General features: G+C 40.1%; 1 protein-coding gene across 2 annotated transcripts in view; it reads left to right on the plus strand.

Moving 5' to 3' along the window:
• CCNB3 (cyclin B3) overlaps window positions 1-17572 on the plus strand; it is a 39343-nt gene that overhangs the window by 1143 nt on the left and 20628 nt on the right. For both annotated transcript variants that reach the window (XM_045523464.2, XM_045523466.2), the window contains exons 2-5: window positions 2187-2318; window positions 4917-5003; window positions 9978-10105; window positions 13230-17481. In XM_045523464.2, the coding sequence (XP_045379420.2) occupies window positions 2223-2318; window positions 4917-5003; window positions 9978-10105; window positions 13230-17481 (4563 nt within the window). In that variant the 5' untranslated portion in view covers window positions 2187-2222. The remainder of the gene's footprint in view (window positions 1-2186; window positions 2319-4916; window positions 5004-9977; window positions 10106-13229; window positions 17482-17572) is intronic.

The following is a 17572-nucleotide window of genomic DNA, read 5'->3' on the forward strand; positions in this document are numbered from 1 at the left end:
CTGAACAAGCCAACTTGCTCCTGTGTGAGTTTCAGCACCAGCCCTGGGATGCCCAGTGGAGTCTCCAACACTTATCAGTGTGTATGTAGGGGAGATGGAAAGTCTGGAAAGTGCAAAGGATTCTAATTTTCTTGTCCAAGTAAGGCTAAGGGTTCTGTAGGTGGTAGAGCAAGAGTGTTCTTTTATGGAAGCATGTTTTTGGTGGTGTCAATCCCCTCCCCTCCCCTAGTGACAGGGAAATTACTTAAGTCAGTGTCTGTGTCCCTCAAAGCAAGTGATTACTGTTCAGAATAATGAAGGTGCTATATGACCATCATCTGAAAAACCTAATTTTCTTGGAGGGTAAGTCAACCTGTGACATCATCAACTGAAAGTTTTCTGACCTGTTGACTCCAGTTTGATTTTTTTTCTTTCTGCTTGAAAGATAAAGATTTCAGAACACAAGTCTGTGGCCATCCATAAAAAATTGTATGAGGTGTGAATAGTAATAGTGGTTTTCATACAGTGCGGTTGAGGGTGGGTTCACCTAATTTAGCTTTATTGCTGCTTGGCTGAGTTTTGAGGGATGAGATGGAAAACAGGTTTGGATTGGGAGGAAGAGAAGGAGAATTAGACATATCATTTATTCTGAGTGCCTACCATGTGTTAAGCTTTGCACACACAAACTGAGCCACACAATATCTCCGCAAGTGAGAGGTGGTGTAGCTCTCTCACCAATGAGGAAACTGAAGGCTCAGAGATGCTAAGGTGGCTGATTTAGAAACCCAATTGGTTCTTTTTTTTTTCTTGGAGGGGCTAGATAACTAGGTTTGTTTGTTTGTTTATTTATTTATTAATGAAGATACTGGGGATTGAACCCATGCATGCTAGGCATGCACTCTACCACTGAGCAATACCCTCCCCTGCAATTTCTTCTTGGAAAAAAAAAAAAAAGCCTGTGCTTATTCTAATACCTCATACTACCACACTATGGCCTTTCACTTTGGACTGTGGACTGTTTTGGAATCTTTTTGAGTACAATCAGAGACTTGATGGTATTTTAGAAAAGAGCCCTGGGAAGAGCTGGGTGATCTATGCTGCTTAATAGCTTGTCCCTTGGGGGAAAGGTATAGCTCAGTGGTAAAGCGCATGCTTAGCATGCAGGAGGTCCTGGGTTCATTGCCCAGTATCTCCATTAAAAAAAGTTTGTCCTGTGTAGTAAGTCACTTAACTCACTTGGGACTATAAAATGGAAAAATTATATTTGCCCTGCTTACCCTCACAGTTTAGTTGGGAGGACTAACATGTAATCAATGTGAAGGCATATATTTGTGCTGACTTTTCCTCACCAACAAAATATTTAATATTCTCCACCCAAAGCAAAACCGAAGTTAGCCTTTCTCCTTTCTTAAATCTTTCCCCTCAAACTGCAGGGTCTTCTGCAGTTTTACCAGTGTGACTCCAACCTAACTTTCCAGCCTCTTTCTAACTCAACCCTGACACATTCTTTATACTCCACATTCCAGACAACTTGGATGTTCCCAAACCTGCTGTGCTCTGCCTATTCAAGCCTCTGCCTGGGCTCAGGCTTTCTTTGCCCAGAAAGCTCCCTTGTCTACATGGGAACATCTTTGTCACTTGAGTCCAGATCAAATATAACCTCCTCTGTGAAGTCTTCCTCCATTCCTTGTCTCCCACAAGATTACTGACTTTCCATTATGTTACTAAAGTACTTTGTATCTACCATTATTAAATCATTTGTCACATTTTTATGTTGCTATTAGAGCTGTGCCTGTGAATACTTCTAGGATAAGATATATGATTTATTTGTGTTTGTATCTCCATTGCCCAAAGTATCTGGTACATAGTGGTAAATTTGCTGCATTGCCTTTAGGGTCTCTCTTATAGAAGCCTGTTCTTTGTCAAATGCAGTTGAACTTGATGGGGGGAGGGTAATAGCTCAGTGGTAGAGTGCACACTTAGCATGCACGAGTTCCTGGGTTCAATCCCCTGTACCTCCATTAAAAAATTAAGTTGAACTTGGAGACTGAATATGAGTGGGGTTGGAAGGGCTGTTGTACCTGAGTGGGAAGGGTTTCTTGTATATAGAAAATGCTGTAGAGAGTCTGGGGTTTCTCAAGAATTTTCAGAGAATTCTGTGATGTTTCTGGTGAATGATGTTTTAAAGAATCCTTTTCTGATTGCAGCCCTGCCTTGGATAGATACTGCTGAATCTGTAAGAGATGCCACTGCCAGTACCACCCCAATGCTCCAAACCTGAGGCTAAGAAATCTCAGTCCAGCAAAATTGTGCCCAGTGATCATGGCACATCTCAAAAGGTTAGATCCAGCTGTCTATTCCAATGGTGTCCCAAGTAGCCTTTTCCTGTATTGGCTCAGTCACTATCCTTATCCCTTCATCGTTTGGAATATGTGTGGTTTAATCTGAGAAGGTGGGAAAGGGTGGCAGACCTTGTAGTTGGAAATGACCAGCAAATTAGAACTTGGGGAGAAAGTGTGATGTCTTCTTTCCCATCAATGCATGGCTAAGATGAAGGCCATCCTCCACAACCTTCAAAAGCAAACAGTACTCAGTTCTCATTAGTGATCATGTCTGTACTCTTACTTTCTCTGAGGTGCTCAAAGTACTTTGCCAGGAGGCTGCTTGGTACATCCTGGAGAGAGTATGAAGATTAGGTCAACAAATGTATTATAATGCTTTTTACAGCTATTAAATTTGAAGAATAGGTCCATTTTGACTCTGCTGTTTTGACCTTGTGGATAGTTTGACATTGTCATTCTGACCCTGCGATGATGTTCTATGTTCATCATCATTCATATTTTAATCAGAATTTTACTAACACTGATGAACTGTCATTAAGGAGGTATTTCCTGGAGCAAACAGCATTAGGCCAATTTCATTTCCTTGATTGGTTTTCTCTCAGCACAGATAAACATTTTCTAATTATTTTCATTTTTGTCTTACTAGAATGATTTTTTTCTGGGAGGGGCCAAATGTTTTTTTTCCTGTGTAAATTTTGCAAGAAAGATTTAGTACATTGGTCAGATTTTGTCCATATCAAATCTTCTGATTAGAGTTCTACCACTGTAAGTTTTCTTTTGTGGCAGTTATTTTTCCCAATCCAACTCCCTCAGGGCACATTTTGCAAATAAAAATTTTACTGAGTTCACTTTCACCCATTAATTTTATTTGGGGCTGATTATTTCTGCCAGTAATATTAAGTAGGCATTGGATAAGAGACCAACAGTTAATTTGTAAGAAACTGGCTAATTTGTAAGAAAATAATAATTTATTTACTTGCTAATTATTTCCACTAGGATTATTTATCATGAACTAGATAAAAGACTAAGAAGTTTACTTATTTCTTAGCTTACTCATTTAGAAAACAGAAATCATTCTTTTCAGCTCTTATAGGATTGCTCCAGTGGGCTAGATTGGTCTATTACAATAGGAATCCAATTCTGTAAATTTCTAATCACTTACTGTGCCATGTACCAACTGCCCATGGTATAAATAGAGAACAGGGCAAATAAATGGTCTGATCCCCATGTTCTGCTTCACATTATAACAACTCTAGGACATAGGTAGGGCAGGCTTCTCATTTCATAAGGGAAATCTGATGCTTGGGAAAGTTTCACCAAATAAAAACTGTTAGGGAATAGAAGATCCCTACAGTGTGGTGTACCTTGACCTCTAACCCCATAGAGACAGTCTTGCTCCTTTGGGAGTGGGATGTACAGTTAAACACTACCTAGAAAGAGAGCTTCCTTTGCTCCAAAATAGTATACACTAACAGTTAGGGATTAATATGGATTACCAAACTCTTTTCCTAAAATATAAAATTTCCCCCCTCAAAAAAACTCGAATTTTTCCTATGGGGTTTAAAATCATATTGGACTGTGTACTTTAAAAATACTATTTTTGTCCACTTGCAGTTTATATAGACTTTTTAAAAAACATGCATTCTCATGTATAAGCACATTTGACTGTCCTTTATGATTGAATTACTGCATTCTGTTGATTATTATTTTGTGATTGGCTTTATTCCATTGATAACTACGTAAGTTTAAAAAGCTAAAGCTCTAAACTGTTCTTAGAAACAATGAACAGTACGCATATGTAAATTAAAAAAAACCTGTGTGTTCTTGTGTGGGGGGAGGGTATAGCTCAAGTGGTAGAGCACATGCTTAGTGTGCACGAGGTCCTGGGTTTAATCATCAGTACCTCCTCTAAAAATAAACAAACAAACAAACCTAATTACCTCCCCCAAGTAAATAAGTTTTTTTAAAAAAACTTTAAAAATGCATTCTCTTATTGAATCCTCAAATAAGGTAGGTTATCATTCCAATTTTACTGATGAGAAAATTGAAGCTCAGAAATTAAGTGACTTGTTCAAGGTCACCAGCTAGTAAAGAGCTGGTCCTGGACCGGTATCTAGACAGGAGTGTTATTGTCCTTATTGGGAACATCTTAAATCAACTATTTAACATAAGAAATACTTAAATGTTGTTAAATTATTGAACTACCTGGGAGCATCCATATTAAAGGAATTACTGGGATTTGCAGGGTTGTGGCGGTGGTGATGGTTCATCTTGGCTAGGATAGCCAGAAACATGAGAGGAATAGGAGAGAAAATTACCTTCACTAAGCTATTTTGCTCATTCTGAGAGTTACACTGAAGGTCATCTTGTCTCCTCACAGCCTTGTCCCTGTCATCAATGATGACCTCCTTCAAGAGTGCTCTAAGCAGCAGTGAGTGCCGACATTTCCCTGTGTTGTGGTTTTTTGGGGTTTATTAGATGCATCCCCAGTTCCTTGGAGATTCTGGCATTTCCCCAAGCCCCAGAGATGACCCGAAGTCCCTTAAAAGACTGTTCACAATTGGATCTACTCATTTACCTCTTTTACTTTTTTAGAGAGGGGAGAATTGCCAAACAAAGAGATCTCCATCTTCACCTCTGGGACCACTCAAAAAGAGATCAGCTTTTGAAGATCTCACCAATGTGAGTATGCTAGTCCAATCCTCTACCATGGTGTTGCATACGGTTTAGATCACCTCTTCCTTGAGCGGCCTTTCCAGTTTATCAGACCCTGACCCTTCTGTAGAACGTTGAGAGCCAACTTTATTTGGAATCCATGATCCAATTTCAGAAACTGTGGGGGCTCTTCTGCTGGCACATACCATCTGGAGTAAATGGTGGAGCTCTCTGGAAGCAGCAGAGTGATTATCAGATACAAAATTGTAGACAAATGAGAAATATGAGATCTTGCATTTAGATAAAGTCCAGAGGTTACTCAACTGGCTGCTTAGGCCTTGGAGGCAAGTACTTAGGTGGATTCATTGTAATCTAGGGCAGTGTTTATCCATTCAAGCACTAGGGGCATTTTGGACAGGACAATGTTTCTGTTGTGTAGAATTGACCTCAGCCAGCATCCTGGCCCCCAGGCATTAAGTCCCAGCAGCATCCCAGTGGCAGTAACAATCAAAAATGCCCTCTGATGCACAGAACCGTTGAGGACCACAGTTCCAACTATGGAGATCTAGAAATTCAATTTTGACTAGAATTCTTGAGTTTACTTCCAAGTTACCTCCCTTCTGATATTATTAAGGTACCAGCAAAAAAATCAGGTTTAAGAGTTAAGATGTTCCTAATTGAATATAAAATTGGGCCAAAGGTAATCTTTGGTCTTAGAAAATAATAACTGATGCCTACTGAGTGCTTACTATGTGCCAGGCACTATTCTAAGCACTTTTTCATGTATCCACTCACTTAATCCTCATAAAATCCTATGAGGCAGATACTATAATTATCTTCACCTTACAGAAAAAGATTTGCCCAATGATGGTTTTGAAGTCTGGTTCATCTAGGATACCGAGAACCCTGGTGAAATATTCCTGCCCTCTATAATAGAGTGTCTTTCTGTGGCTACCAGAATTCTCATATCTGCTAGATAATATTTTACCCTCTAAAGTGGGATTGGATAAGCATTGGCAAAGTTTTCTCCTTGTATCTCTGCTCTTTAGATGCTATGTGACCACTCTTGTACTCAAACAGTCTCTTTCCCATGCAGATTACAACATGTATGATTATAATCAGATTTACTCTAGATTTGTTGAAAGAGATACCTCCCATACAGGCCTATAAGGTTAGATTCATTTCCTGACTGATGTAACTGTGGATCTAGAAACTTGGCTGAAATAAGGTGGCCACACAAATCAGGAGCAGAAGCAGCCAATCTTAGTGTAGCTTCCCTTGGCCCCCAGAGTCCCTGATGACACTGTGCAGAGCAAGGTCTAACAGCATATGAGAAACTTGCTCTCAGTCCTTTTTTTCATGAGGTTTATATCATCATTTATAAAGAACAAACACGAATAAATTAATAGGAAATACATGCAGCTATCTAGGACCCTCCCGGTTCTCCAACTGAATTCAACATCTGTTAGGCCACGTACTTATCCAGGGTGGGGTGGGAGAAGCAAGGCACCCCTGAGCAGCACCTCTGCCTCTAGCTTTTCAGAAGCTCAGAAAGCCCATTTCCCTTTTGAGTTCAAGGTCTGAATCAACTTTGATCACCTTGACTGGTCTTTAGTGCTTTCCAGAGAAAGTTCCATCATTACAATGTACCTAAGCCACTCCAGGGTTGGGTCTTTCTGCAGATGTCTGAGCTCATCTCTTTGAGGGTTGAAGGCTCCTTTCTCTCTGAATTTTGGGGATTCCCTTTATGATGATTTGCTTCTTCCTGTCAGTATTACTAGGTCTCCATGCCTCATATCTATCTCATCAAGTTTCACCACCGTGAGGTCCTGGCCTGCTGAAAGAATTGATCTGTTTTAAGGGGAGGGTATAGCTCAGTAGTAGAGCGCATTGTTAGCATGCAGGAGGTCCTGGGTTCGATCCCCAAGACCTCCATTAAAATAAATAAATTAAATAAAAACCTAATTATCTTCCCCACCCCCCCAAAAAAGACTGATTAAAAATAAATAAATAAAATTTAAAAATAAAAGTAAATTAAAAAACAATGAAAAAATAAATTAAAAAAAGAATTAATCTGTTTTACTTAGTTAATCTGCTGTAAGTGTTCTTTTTTTTCCCTCTCCTTCATCATTCCAGCATGAGAAGGACTTTTAATTTGGTAGAGCTGGTCCTAAGCCAGTGGATGAGAAGATAAGGTCTATATCCATGTTTACCTAAATTATTCTTTGTCAGGAAGATTTTCATCTCTATTTTCCTACTTCTTGGTGAAAGAATTATGGGGAAGTACTGGGAAAGGTCCCCTTGAGCTTAGATCTTAAAATAATTAGTGCTCTGAACCTTCACATATGGCAAGGAGAAAATTTCCCCCTGGGGATTAGGGTCTCCACCTCTCTCCTGCTAAGAAAAATCACCTCTTTTCCAATTCTAAATCTCAGTGAACACATAGGGAATTTGTAAAACTTTAGGTGAAGTTGAAATGAAAACTGTGCCAAGCTCTTTGAGGAGCAGAGGTGGACAACAATTGAGGGCCTAAGAAAGAATTTTCTATTGGATTGTAGTTGCTTATTATGGAATGATGATACAAAGGTGTAATTTTTGTTTTTACATTTCATTTGAAAATTCAAATTTACAAAAAGCTGTAAGAAGAAAAAAACAGTACAAAGAACACACATATACCCTTTACCTAGCTAGATTCATCTGTTATTAACATTTCATCCCACTTGCCTACGTACATCATGGCCCTTTACCCCTAAGTACTTCAGTGTATGTTTCCTCAGGGAAATTGTCTTATGTAACCACAGTATAGTCAGCAACTTTATAAATTTACACTGATACAGTATTTTAATGTAATTTTTATGTAATCTGTTATCCATATTCCGTTTTTTTTTTTCAGCTGACCTTATAAAGTCAATGTTATAAGCCTTTTTCCCCCTCTAGTGAGGGAATCCAGGCTAACATCATTTACTTGTCATATCTCTGGCTTCTTTTAATCTGGGACATTTCCATAGCCTTTCCTTGTTTTTTATGACATTTTTGAAGAATACAGTCCCACCCAACCCCCCTATTTTAAAAATAGAACATTCCTCACTTTGTGTTTATCTGATGTTTCCATGTGATTAGATTGACGTTATATACATGCTTGGCTGGAAAATGCGTAGATTATGTTCTCTCCTTCTTAGAGTATCACATCTGGAGGCACACGATGTCCCTCTGCCCCCCATTGGTGATGTTCATTTTGATCTCCCAGTCAGGATGTTGTCTGGTTTCTCCACCGTATAATTACTGTTAATTTTTTTCCCTCTTGCAATGAATAGACAGTCTGTGGGACACACTCTTAAGAGCTGGCAAATAACCTGCTCTTCATCAAAATGTCCCCCAGATTTAGCATCTGTTGATGATTTTTGCCTAAACCAACCTTTATGATATGTTTTCCATCTCTAGCATTTACCAGTCTACCCATGGCATTCTACTACAAACAGGGCCTTCCCTTCTTCTCTGTTTATTTATTATTGGTATAGACTTATGAATTCCTATTTTTTCAGTGGTTTATTGCTCATTATTGTATTCAATTATTTTGGTGCTCAGATTATCTCAGATTTGGCCACTATGGTCCCCTTTAATCTGACTACTGTATCTTTGTGACATACTTATAATGTTTTGAGCATTTTCTTTCCAGCATAACAGGATGTTCCAGGTTCATCTTGTATCTATTTTATCCCAGCCTTGGAGTCAGCCATTTTTCCGAAGAATTCCTGTTCCTTTTAGTGGGGAATGATATTAGAGCCAAAATCTCAGTGCTAGGTGTACTACTGGGGTGTGTTCATTTTTTCCTGCCCCTTCAGTAGACAGAACTAGGAAATGTCTGCATGTATATACACACGTATCTATAATGAAACATATATACATATATCTATATACAAATACACACGCCCCCATATACTCAGATGTATGTATACCTATACTTATTTAAGAAATCATGAGTCTGAACAGGTCCCATTCCAACACACAGGGTTCTTTCCTATATTTCTCAATCCATATATGTGTGTTCCTTCTTCTAAAATGAGAATCATGTTTCCCAAGATCATCGACATATTTTCTCAATACTATAATACATCTAAAAGAGTTTCAAAATTACTTCTTCTACCATACCATAATAAACAAACCTACTAAAAATAGTTCCAGATTTGTTTGCAATATTCTCCACCACCCTACATACAAACCCATCCTGACTGAGGATGTATATGTTGAAGGTAGTGTGTTTACCTGGATTAGTTGTTTCTTGTCTTATACTTTCTTCTGTTTTTTTTTTCTGTCCTTTAATGTGGTCATGGTATCTATCTGGAATATAATTAGATTCCCTTTGTTTCATTTTAAAGACATAAATTTTAAAATTATTTTTACTGACATGATTCACAGTCTCATGATCTCCTCTACTGTTTAATAGAAATAGTCATGATTAGAGTTTGTGATGAAGCCCCTCAGAGCACCATGTTAAATAAATATCCCCTCAGTGGGATGGGATAGATGTATCACAGGTAGTGTTGTGATACAGGTCTACCCTGAAAAGCTAGTTGATCTTGGTATATACCCAGGCAGCAAAGCCAGTTAGATTGCCTTTTTTCCCCCTCTGAACATCCTGTGGGGTCAAAATGGAATGTGATATTTACAAAATATTTTTTTGTGAATTTTCCAGCCAGTATGCCTGACATGGAGATCAGAACCACATCCTATGTATGTTGGAATCACGTAGGGGTGCTATTTAGCTAATATGTACCAGTACTACTGTACCGCTAGCTTCCATCATGATTAGTCGGCAGCAGTACCATACTGGTTGTGAGATGTTTTGATTGGTGTTCCTGGGAACAACCTAACAAGGTGTCCAGTGTGAGAGTTTTGTTCAGGACTATCCTATAAGAGCCACCTATTGGGTAATTTGAGGTTCTTTCCATTTTCTTGCTTCTTTCACCTGACCCCCTCAACCCTTTTTTATTTTTTTTGCAGGCTTTTCAAAGTCAACCTGCTCAGCCCAAAAAGGAAGCCAATAATGAGTTTGTTAAAGATATTTCCAAGAAGACAAACAGGAACACACCTGCTTGTGAGTTGGCCAAAAACAAGATGAATGTAAAAAGGTGAGTAAGAGGGGACTCAGATGGCTTTGTTTAGATGGTAAAGGAGAACATGTGACATCCTTTTGACCCTCTTTTGTCCCCACTGAGAACACTTTTAATAGGGCACAGTGGTGAGTACTACATTAACCCTGGGTGTTTAGGTGGCTTTGCAAACAGCTGTGGTTTGCTAAGTTACTGAAGCACTGCAGGCCTCTTCTCTCTCCCCCCACACCCTGCCCCCATGGTGTGTACTTACTGAAAAGCTGTTGTCATTGGAGAGTTTGCTAAAAGATATTGTGTGCATCTTTTCTCTCTTTTAGTAGTTCAGTCCCTGATTGAGCCAGTCTGTGCTTGAGAATGTGGGGGCAACTTAACTTTTCAGGGGATTCTCAGCAGCTGGCTGATAGCTTGCCAGTCTGCTTATCCCATTAGAAGCCTTGGGGGAGGTTTGTTTCTTGTTACTGTAGAGAAATTACTATCTCCTTAGGCCAGAAATGTGTGTTTTCCAGCTGTTATAGGGAACTGATTACAGGTTCTGCAAGTAGATATGAGTATTCTCATCTAGGATTGGAAAAAGGATTTACTCCTAGGAAAACTTTTATTGGAAGAAGAGTTAAAAAGTGAAATGAGACCTTTCTATATCCTCTTCTCATTCTAGTGGGGATTACTTCTTCAGGGAAGAATAGAATAGATTAGCTAGGTAGCTATAGCAGGGCTAAGCAGGGGTTCCAAATGGTAAGGGAGAAAGTCTGTGAAAACTCCAAAAACTTAACATGCCAGGTCCATAGGACACTTTGCTAACTACCCAGCAGAAAGAAATCAAACCAGAAGATTAGCATTTAGCCCTACTTGGTTTCTTGCTGAAATGGAGTTCTCGGGATTTACATGAATATTTTGACCTTAATTCCCTGCATTATTTTCTTTTGAATATCATTCATCATTCTGATTTTAGTGGAAATGCCATATACGTTCTTGTCTTCGTTCAGAGTTCAGTGGAATGGATCCTAATAATAGTACTAGAACTAACATCTGTTGAGAGCTCACTATAATCATGCATTATATTAAGGATTTTTTTGGGGGGGGTAACAGCTTTATTGAGATGTAATTCACATACCATACAATTCACCCCTTTAAACCATACAATTCAATGGTTTTTAGTATATTCACAGAGGGAGGAAACATCAGTCCTTCACTATTAGCTATGATGTTAGCTTTGGGATTTTCATAGATGCTCTTGCATAGTTGAAGAATCTCTTTTCTAGTCTTCATGTTGAATACTTTTTATCATGAAAGGTGTCAGATTTTGTCAAATGATTTTTCTGGATTTACTGAGATGATCATGTAGCTTTTGTTTTTTATTCCATCAATGTGGTGTGATACTTGAATTGATTTTCAGATGCTAAACTAATTTTGCTTTCCTAGGATAAATCCCACTTGGTCATGGTGTACAACCCTTTTATGTACTGCTGGATTTGGTTTGCTAGTATTTTCAGGAGGATTTTTGCATCTGTATTCATAAGACATATCAGACTAGACTTTTCATGTGATCTCCTTGTTTTTGGTATCAGGGTAATATTGGCCTCATAGAATAACTTGGGAAATATTCCTACCTCTTCCTGAGTAGTTCATGAAGTATTAGTATTAGTTCTTCTTTAAATGTTTGATAGAATTCACCAGTGAAGCCATCTGGGCCTATATTTTTCTTTGCGGGTAGTTCTTGATTATTAATTCAATGTCTTGTTACAGATCTGTTGAGATTTTCTGTTTTCTTTTTGAGTCAGTTTTGGTAGTATGTATCTTCCTAGGAACTTGTCCATTTTCTTCTGAATTATCTGATTTATTGGTGTGCAACTGTTTCTAACAGTTGTTTGTTTTAAGAGTTTTATGCATATTAATTAAGTCTTCACAGTAAGCCTATAGAGGAGGTAATATTATGACCCTCATTTTATAGGTGAAAAAGGTGAAACATAGAACATTAACTTGCCCAAGATCACCCAGCCAAGAAGTGGAGGGGCCAGGGTTTGGATCCAGACAGTCTAGATCCAGAATGCATGCTCTTTATCATAACTAGACTATCTGAAGACTACCTTTAGAAGTTCTCATCTGGAGGGACCTGGATCCTATCTGATCAGATGGAGTCTTTTGAGGCACTTGTTTTTTTTTTAATTTAGTGTTTCTTTTTTAAAGTTAGGTTGTGCAGCCATTACCACTATCTAATTTTAGAACTTTTTTAGCACCCCCCCAAAGAAACCTATACCCATAGTCCATTCTCTTTCCCAGTACCCCTTTCTATCCACCTCCCCCCTCCTCCCCAGCTCCAGGCAACCACCAATCTACTTTCTGTTATGGATATACCTCTATGGACGTATCTGTTCTGGATATTAAATGGAATCATATAATATCTAGTCTTTTGGAAGTACTTACTCTTGTTCCAACTGAAGATTGCATTTACCTTTAATCCTTTCTCTTATTCTAATTTCTAGTCATCCAATGATTTGGTCACACCAGGTTAGTCACTCTAATTGGACATGCAGTCCTATTCAAAACAAAGCTTTGCATCTGACACATGTGAACAAATGTTTATTTTGGTCTTTTTAATACCTTTACTAGGAAGGAGCTCGTGAATAGCCTAGAGTAAAGGGAATATGGTTAAGTACCAGTCCACTTTTCTCTTATAAGCCTTCGTAAGCCTTTTATAAGCCTCTCTCTTACAATCGTCTCTCATAAGCCTTCAAACAATATTAATATCAACCTGAATTTTACCAGATGCCTGGTGCTGATAGACAAAGACAAATAAATCAAGCTAGAGAGGGAGACTGATATATAAGCAAGTAACTCTTACATTGTGGTAATAAAAGCATTTGTGTATCAGTAAAGGTAAGAAATCATATATGAGAAAGCATAAGATGGATTTTAGGGGGAAATTTTTAGAAAAATGTGGGGTCATAGAAAGTTATAGAAACTCTACAGTGTGTTACTTTTATGATTCACTATGGTACCCATTGATTTTTGCCCTCTAGTCTGTCTCTTGGAGTTGAAGCTCTTGCCCTTTCCATATATTTAGTAAATACAGTGGCAAAATTAGATGGTAAGTGAAGATTCTCGGTGCTACATTATTCTTATCCAGGCATTGCTTCCTTTACAGGTATAAACTGGAACCCTCACCAGTAGTAGTCTCAACCACCATGGTACCAAATATTATAGACAAACCACTCATTCCGGAGATACCTACCATCTCCAAAACACCCACTACTGAAGAGGCATCTCTTCTCAAAAAGCCATTTGTTTTAAAAGAAAAACCCACTACTGAGAATACAACCCTCATCAAGAGGTCATTATCTTTAAAGAAGTGCACAAATCAGGGGGAGGTGGCCCTCTTTGAGGAGCCACTATCCTTGCTGGAGGAGACTGAGAGTGATGTTGTAGAGTCAATGATTTTTGGGAAGAATCATAAAGCTGGGGAGGCAGCCATTATCAAGAGGACATTATCCTTAATGAATATGTCCACACATCAGGAGAAGCAGTCCTGTTCAGAGGAATTTTTGACCTTGGTGGACATCAGTGATGAAGAGGATTTTTTCCCTGTGGAGCCCACAAACTCTATGAAGAAGCCTAAAACTGAGGAGGCAACCCCCACCGAGAAGCTGTTATCTTTAAAGAAAAAGTGTTCCACTAAGGGGGAGATATCCTGTATGAAGAATCCACTGGTGTTGCAGAAGACCACCTCTGATGAGAAGTCACTCACTAAGGAGCTGTTGTCTTTTAGGAGAAAGCCTACCACTGAGAAGAAACCCCTCTTCCAGAAGCCACCTGCATTGCAAGAGAAGCACACCACTGAGCAAGAGGTGTCCATCTTTGAGAAATCATTGGTCTTGCAGGAGGAGATTGACACTGAAGAGGACTCCCTCTTTGAGGAGCCATTGGCTTTTAAGAAGCAACCTACCACTAAGAAAACCCTCATCTTTAGGCAATTATGTTTAAAGAAGAATTACACTATTCAGAGGAAGATTCCCCACTCAATGAGCCCATTAGTATTTCAGAAGACCACCTCTGGAGAGGAGGCACCCATTAAGGAATCATTGTCCTTAAGAAAAAAGCCTACGACTAAGGAGGAGTCCTTCTTCCAGGAGCTATCTGTGTCACAAGGGATGCACACCACTGATGGAGAGGTGACCCTCTTGAAGGAGCCATGGGCATTGCAGGAAGAAAAAGATAGTGAAGATGAATTTCTTATGGAGCAAATTTCCTTTAGGAAGAAGTGTACTACTAAGGAGGCAACCCTCTCCAAGAAGCCATTACCTTTAAAGGAGAAATGTACCACTCATGGGAAGGTGTACCACTTCAAGAAGTCACTAGTATTACAGACGATCACCTCTGAAGAGAAGTCATTTGTTAAGGAGCCATTATCCTTTCAGAAAAAGCCTATCCCTAAGGAGTCCCTTTTCCAAGAGCCATCTGTATTGCAGGAGAAGCACACCACTCAAGAGGAGGAGTCTACCTTAAAGAAGCCCTTGGTGTTGCAAAAGACTCCAACTTTTGGAAAAGAGTCACTCTTAAAGGAGCCTTTGGCTTTCAAGAAGCATACCATTGAGGAGGCAACCTCCACCAAGAAGCCATTACCCTTAAAGGAGAAGTGTACCACTCACGGGAAGGTGTGCCGCTTCCTGAAGCCACCAGTATTACAGACGATCACCTCTGAAGAGAAGTCATTCGTTAAGGAGCCATTATCCTTTCAGAAAAAGCCTATCCCTAAGGAGTCCCTTTTCCAAGAGCCATCTGTATTGCAGGAGAAGCACACCAATGAAGAAGAGGAGGCATCTATCTTAAAGAAGCCCTTGGTCTTGCAAAAGTCTCCAACTTTTGGAAAAGAGTCACTCTTAAAGGAGCCTTTGGCTTTCAAGAAGCATACCATTGAGGAGGCAACCTCCACCAAGAAGCCATTACCCTTAAAGGAGAAGTGTACCACTCACGGGAAGGTGTGCCGCTTCCTGAAGCCACCAGTATTACAGACGATCACCTCTGAAGAGAAGTCATTTGTTAAGGAGCCATTATCCTTTCAGAAAAAGCCTGTCCCTAAGAAGTCCCTTTTCCAAGAGTCATCTGTATTGCAGGAGAAGCACACCACTCAAGAAGAGGAGGCATCTATCTTAAAGAAGCCCTTGGTCTTGCAAAAGTCTCCAACTTTTGGAAAAGAGTCACTCTTAAAGGAGCCTTTGGCTTTCAAGAAGCATACCATTGAGGAGGCAACCTCCACCAAGAAGCCATCACCCTTAAAGGAGAAGTGTACCACTCACGGGAAGGTGTGCCGCTTCCTGAAGCCACCAGTATTACAGACGATCACCTCTGAAGAGAAGTCATTTGTTAAGGAGCCATTATCCTTTCAGAAAAAGCCTGTCCCTAAGAAGTCCCTTTTCCAAGAGTCATCTGTATTGCAGGAGAAGCACACCACTCAAGAAGAGGAGGCATCTATCTTAAAGAAGCCCTTGGTCTTGCAAAAGTCTCCAACTTTTGGAAAAGAGTCACTCTTAAAGGAGCCTTTGGCTTTCAAGAAGCATACCATTGAGGAGGCAACCTCCACCAAGAAGCCATCACCCTTAAAGGAGAAGTGTACCACTCACGGGAAGGTGTGCCGCTTCCTGAAGCCACCAGTATTACAGACGATCACCTCTGAAGAGAAGTCATTCGTTAAGGAGCCATTATCCTTTCAGAAAAAGCCTATCCCTAAGGAGTCCCTTTTCCAAGAGCCATCTGTATTGCAGGAGAAGCACACCAATGAAGAAGAGGAGGCATCTATCTTAAAGAAGCCCTTGGTCTTGCAAAAGTCTCCAACTTTTGGAAAAGAGTCACTCTTAAAGGAGCCTTTGGCTTTCAAGAAGCATACCATTGAGGAGGCAACCTCCACCAAAAAGCCATTACCATTGAAGGAGAAGTGTACCACTCATGGGAAGGTGTTCCATTTCATGAAGCCACCAGTATTACAGACGGTCACCTCTGAAGAGAAGTCATTCATTAAGGAACCATTATCCTTTAAAAAGGAGCCTACCACTGAGGAGGAGTCCCTTGTCAAGGAACAATTGGCATTGCAAGAAAAGCACACCACTCAGGAGGATGTGGCTGTCTTGAAGAAGCCATGGGCATTTGAGGAGAATATTGATGGTAAAGATGAATTTCTTATGGAGCCAGTGTCCTTTTGGAAGAAACATACCACAAATGTGGCAGACTGTGCCAATGAGCCATTATCTTTAAAGAAAAAAAAGTGTATCACTCAAATAATGGCACCCATCTGCCAAGAACTGTTGGACTTGCAGAATGTAGTTGCAGAAGGTAAAGGTTCCTTCTCTATGGAGTCAGTGTCATTTCAGAAGAAGTCTTCAACTGATGAGGCAGTTCTTACCAAGACACCATTATCTTTAAAAAATAAGCAAATTGCTCAGGGGAAGATGTTCCTTTTAAAGAAGCCGCTGATCACAGAGAAGACTACCCCTGAAAAGGAGTCACTGTCTAAGAAGCTGTTGTTCTTAAAAAAAAAGTCTACAACTGAAGAGGAGTTCCTCTTCCAGGATCCATCTGTACTGAAAGAGAAGCCCACTACTCTGCAGGATGTGTCCCACTCAAAGAAGCCATTGACCTTACAGGAGAAGATCACTACCGAAGAAGAATCTTATATTAAGGAGCCACTGACCTTGGAGGAGAAGCCTACCACTGAGGAGGAATTCCCCTTTCAGGAACCATTTTCACCGCATGTTAAACCTACCAACAATGGTGAAGCCCTCCTCTGTAAGGCTTTGACCTTGGAGAAGAAGACTGATACCAAAGAGGGCTCCTTGAAGAAGCTGTTGACTTTGCAGGAGGAAAGCACCACGGAAGAGGAATCCCTTTTCAAGAAACCATTGTTTCTGAAGGAAGAGCTCTCCACTGAAGTGTCAACGAGCACAGAGAGGCAATTATCTTTAAAGAAAAAGCCCACTGCCCAGGGAGAGGTCCTTCTCTTGAAGGAGCAGTTGGCCTTGCAAGAGGACATCACCAGTGAAGAGGAGTCCCTTATTAAGCAGCCACAGGCCTTGCAGGAGAAGCCCAGCATTGAAAAGGAGACCATCCTGAGGGAGTCCTTGGACTTGCAGGAAAATCCCAGGAGTAAGGAGACCCTCATCAAGGAGCCATTGGCCTTGCAAGAGAATCTCACTCACAAGGAAGACACCTCTCTCAAAGATTTCTTGATCCTCCAAGTTGAAACCAGCCCACACGTATCTACCACTGCCCCTGAAGCTAGAACAGGCATGCCCAGCACTGTCACCATGTCCAATGTGGGCAAGTTTAGTACCATGAGCAAGTCCAGTGCTTGTGAATCCAGTTCCAGTAAGCTTTTCTCACCTCAGGACAAGAAATCACAGAAGGAGGTATTCTGCTTTCTTTCTTCTTAAATTAGATGAAGTGTTCTTTTTTGTCCTTGGGTGGCTGCTAGCAGAGATTCTTTGTTTTTTGTTTTTT

Source organism: Camelus bactrianus, chromosome X (genome assembly GCF_048773025.1).
Source record: "Camelus bactrianus isolate YW-2024 breed Bactrian camel chromosome X, ASM4877302v1, whole genome shotgun sequence".
NCBI lineage: Eukaryota > Metazoa > Chordata > Mammalia > Artiodactyla > Camelidae > Camelus > Camelus bactrianus.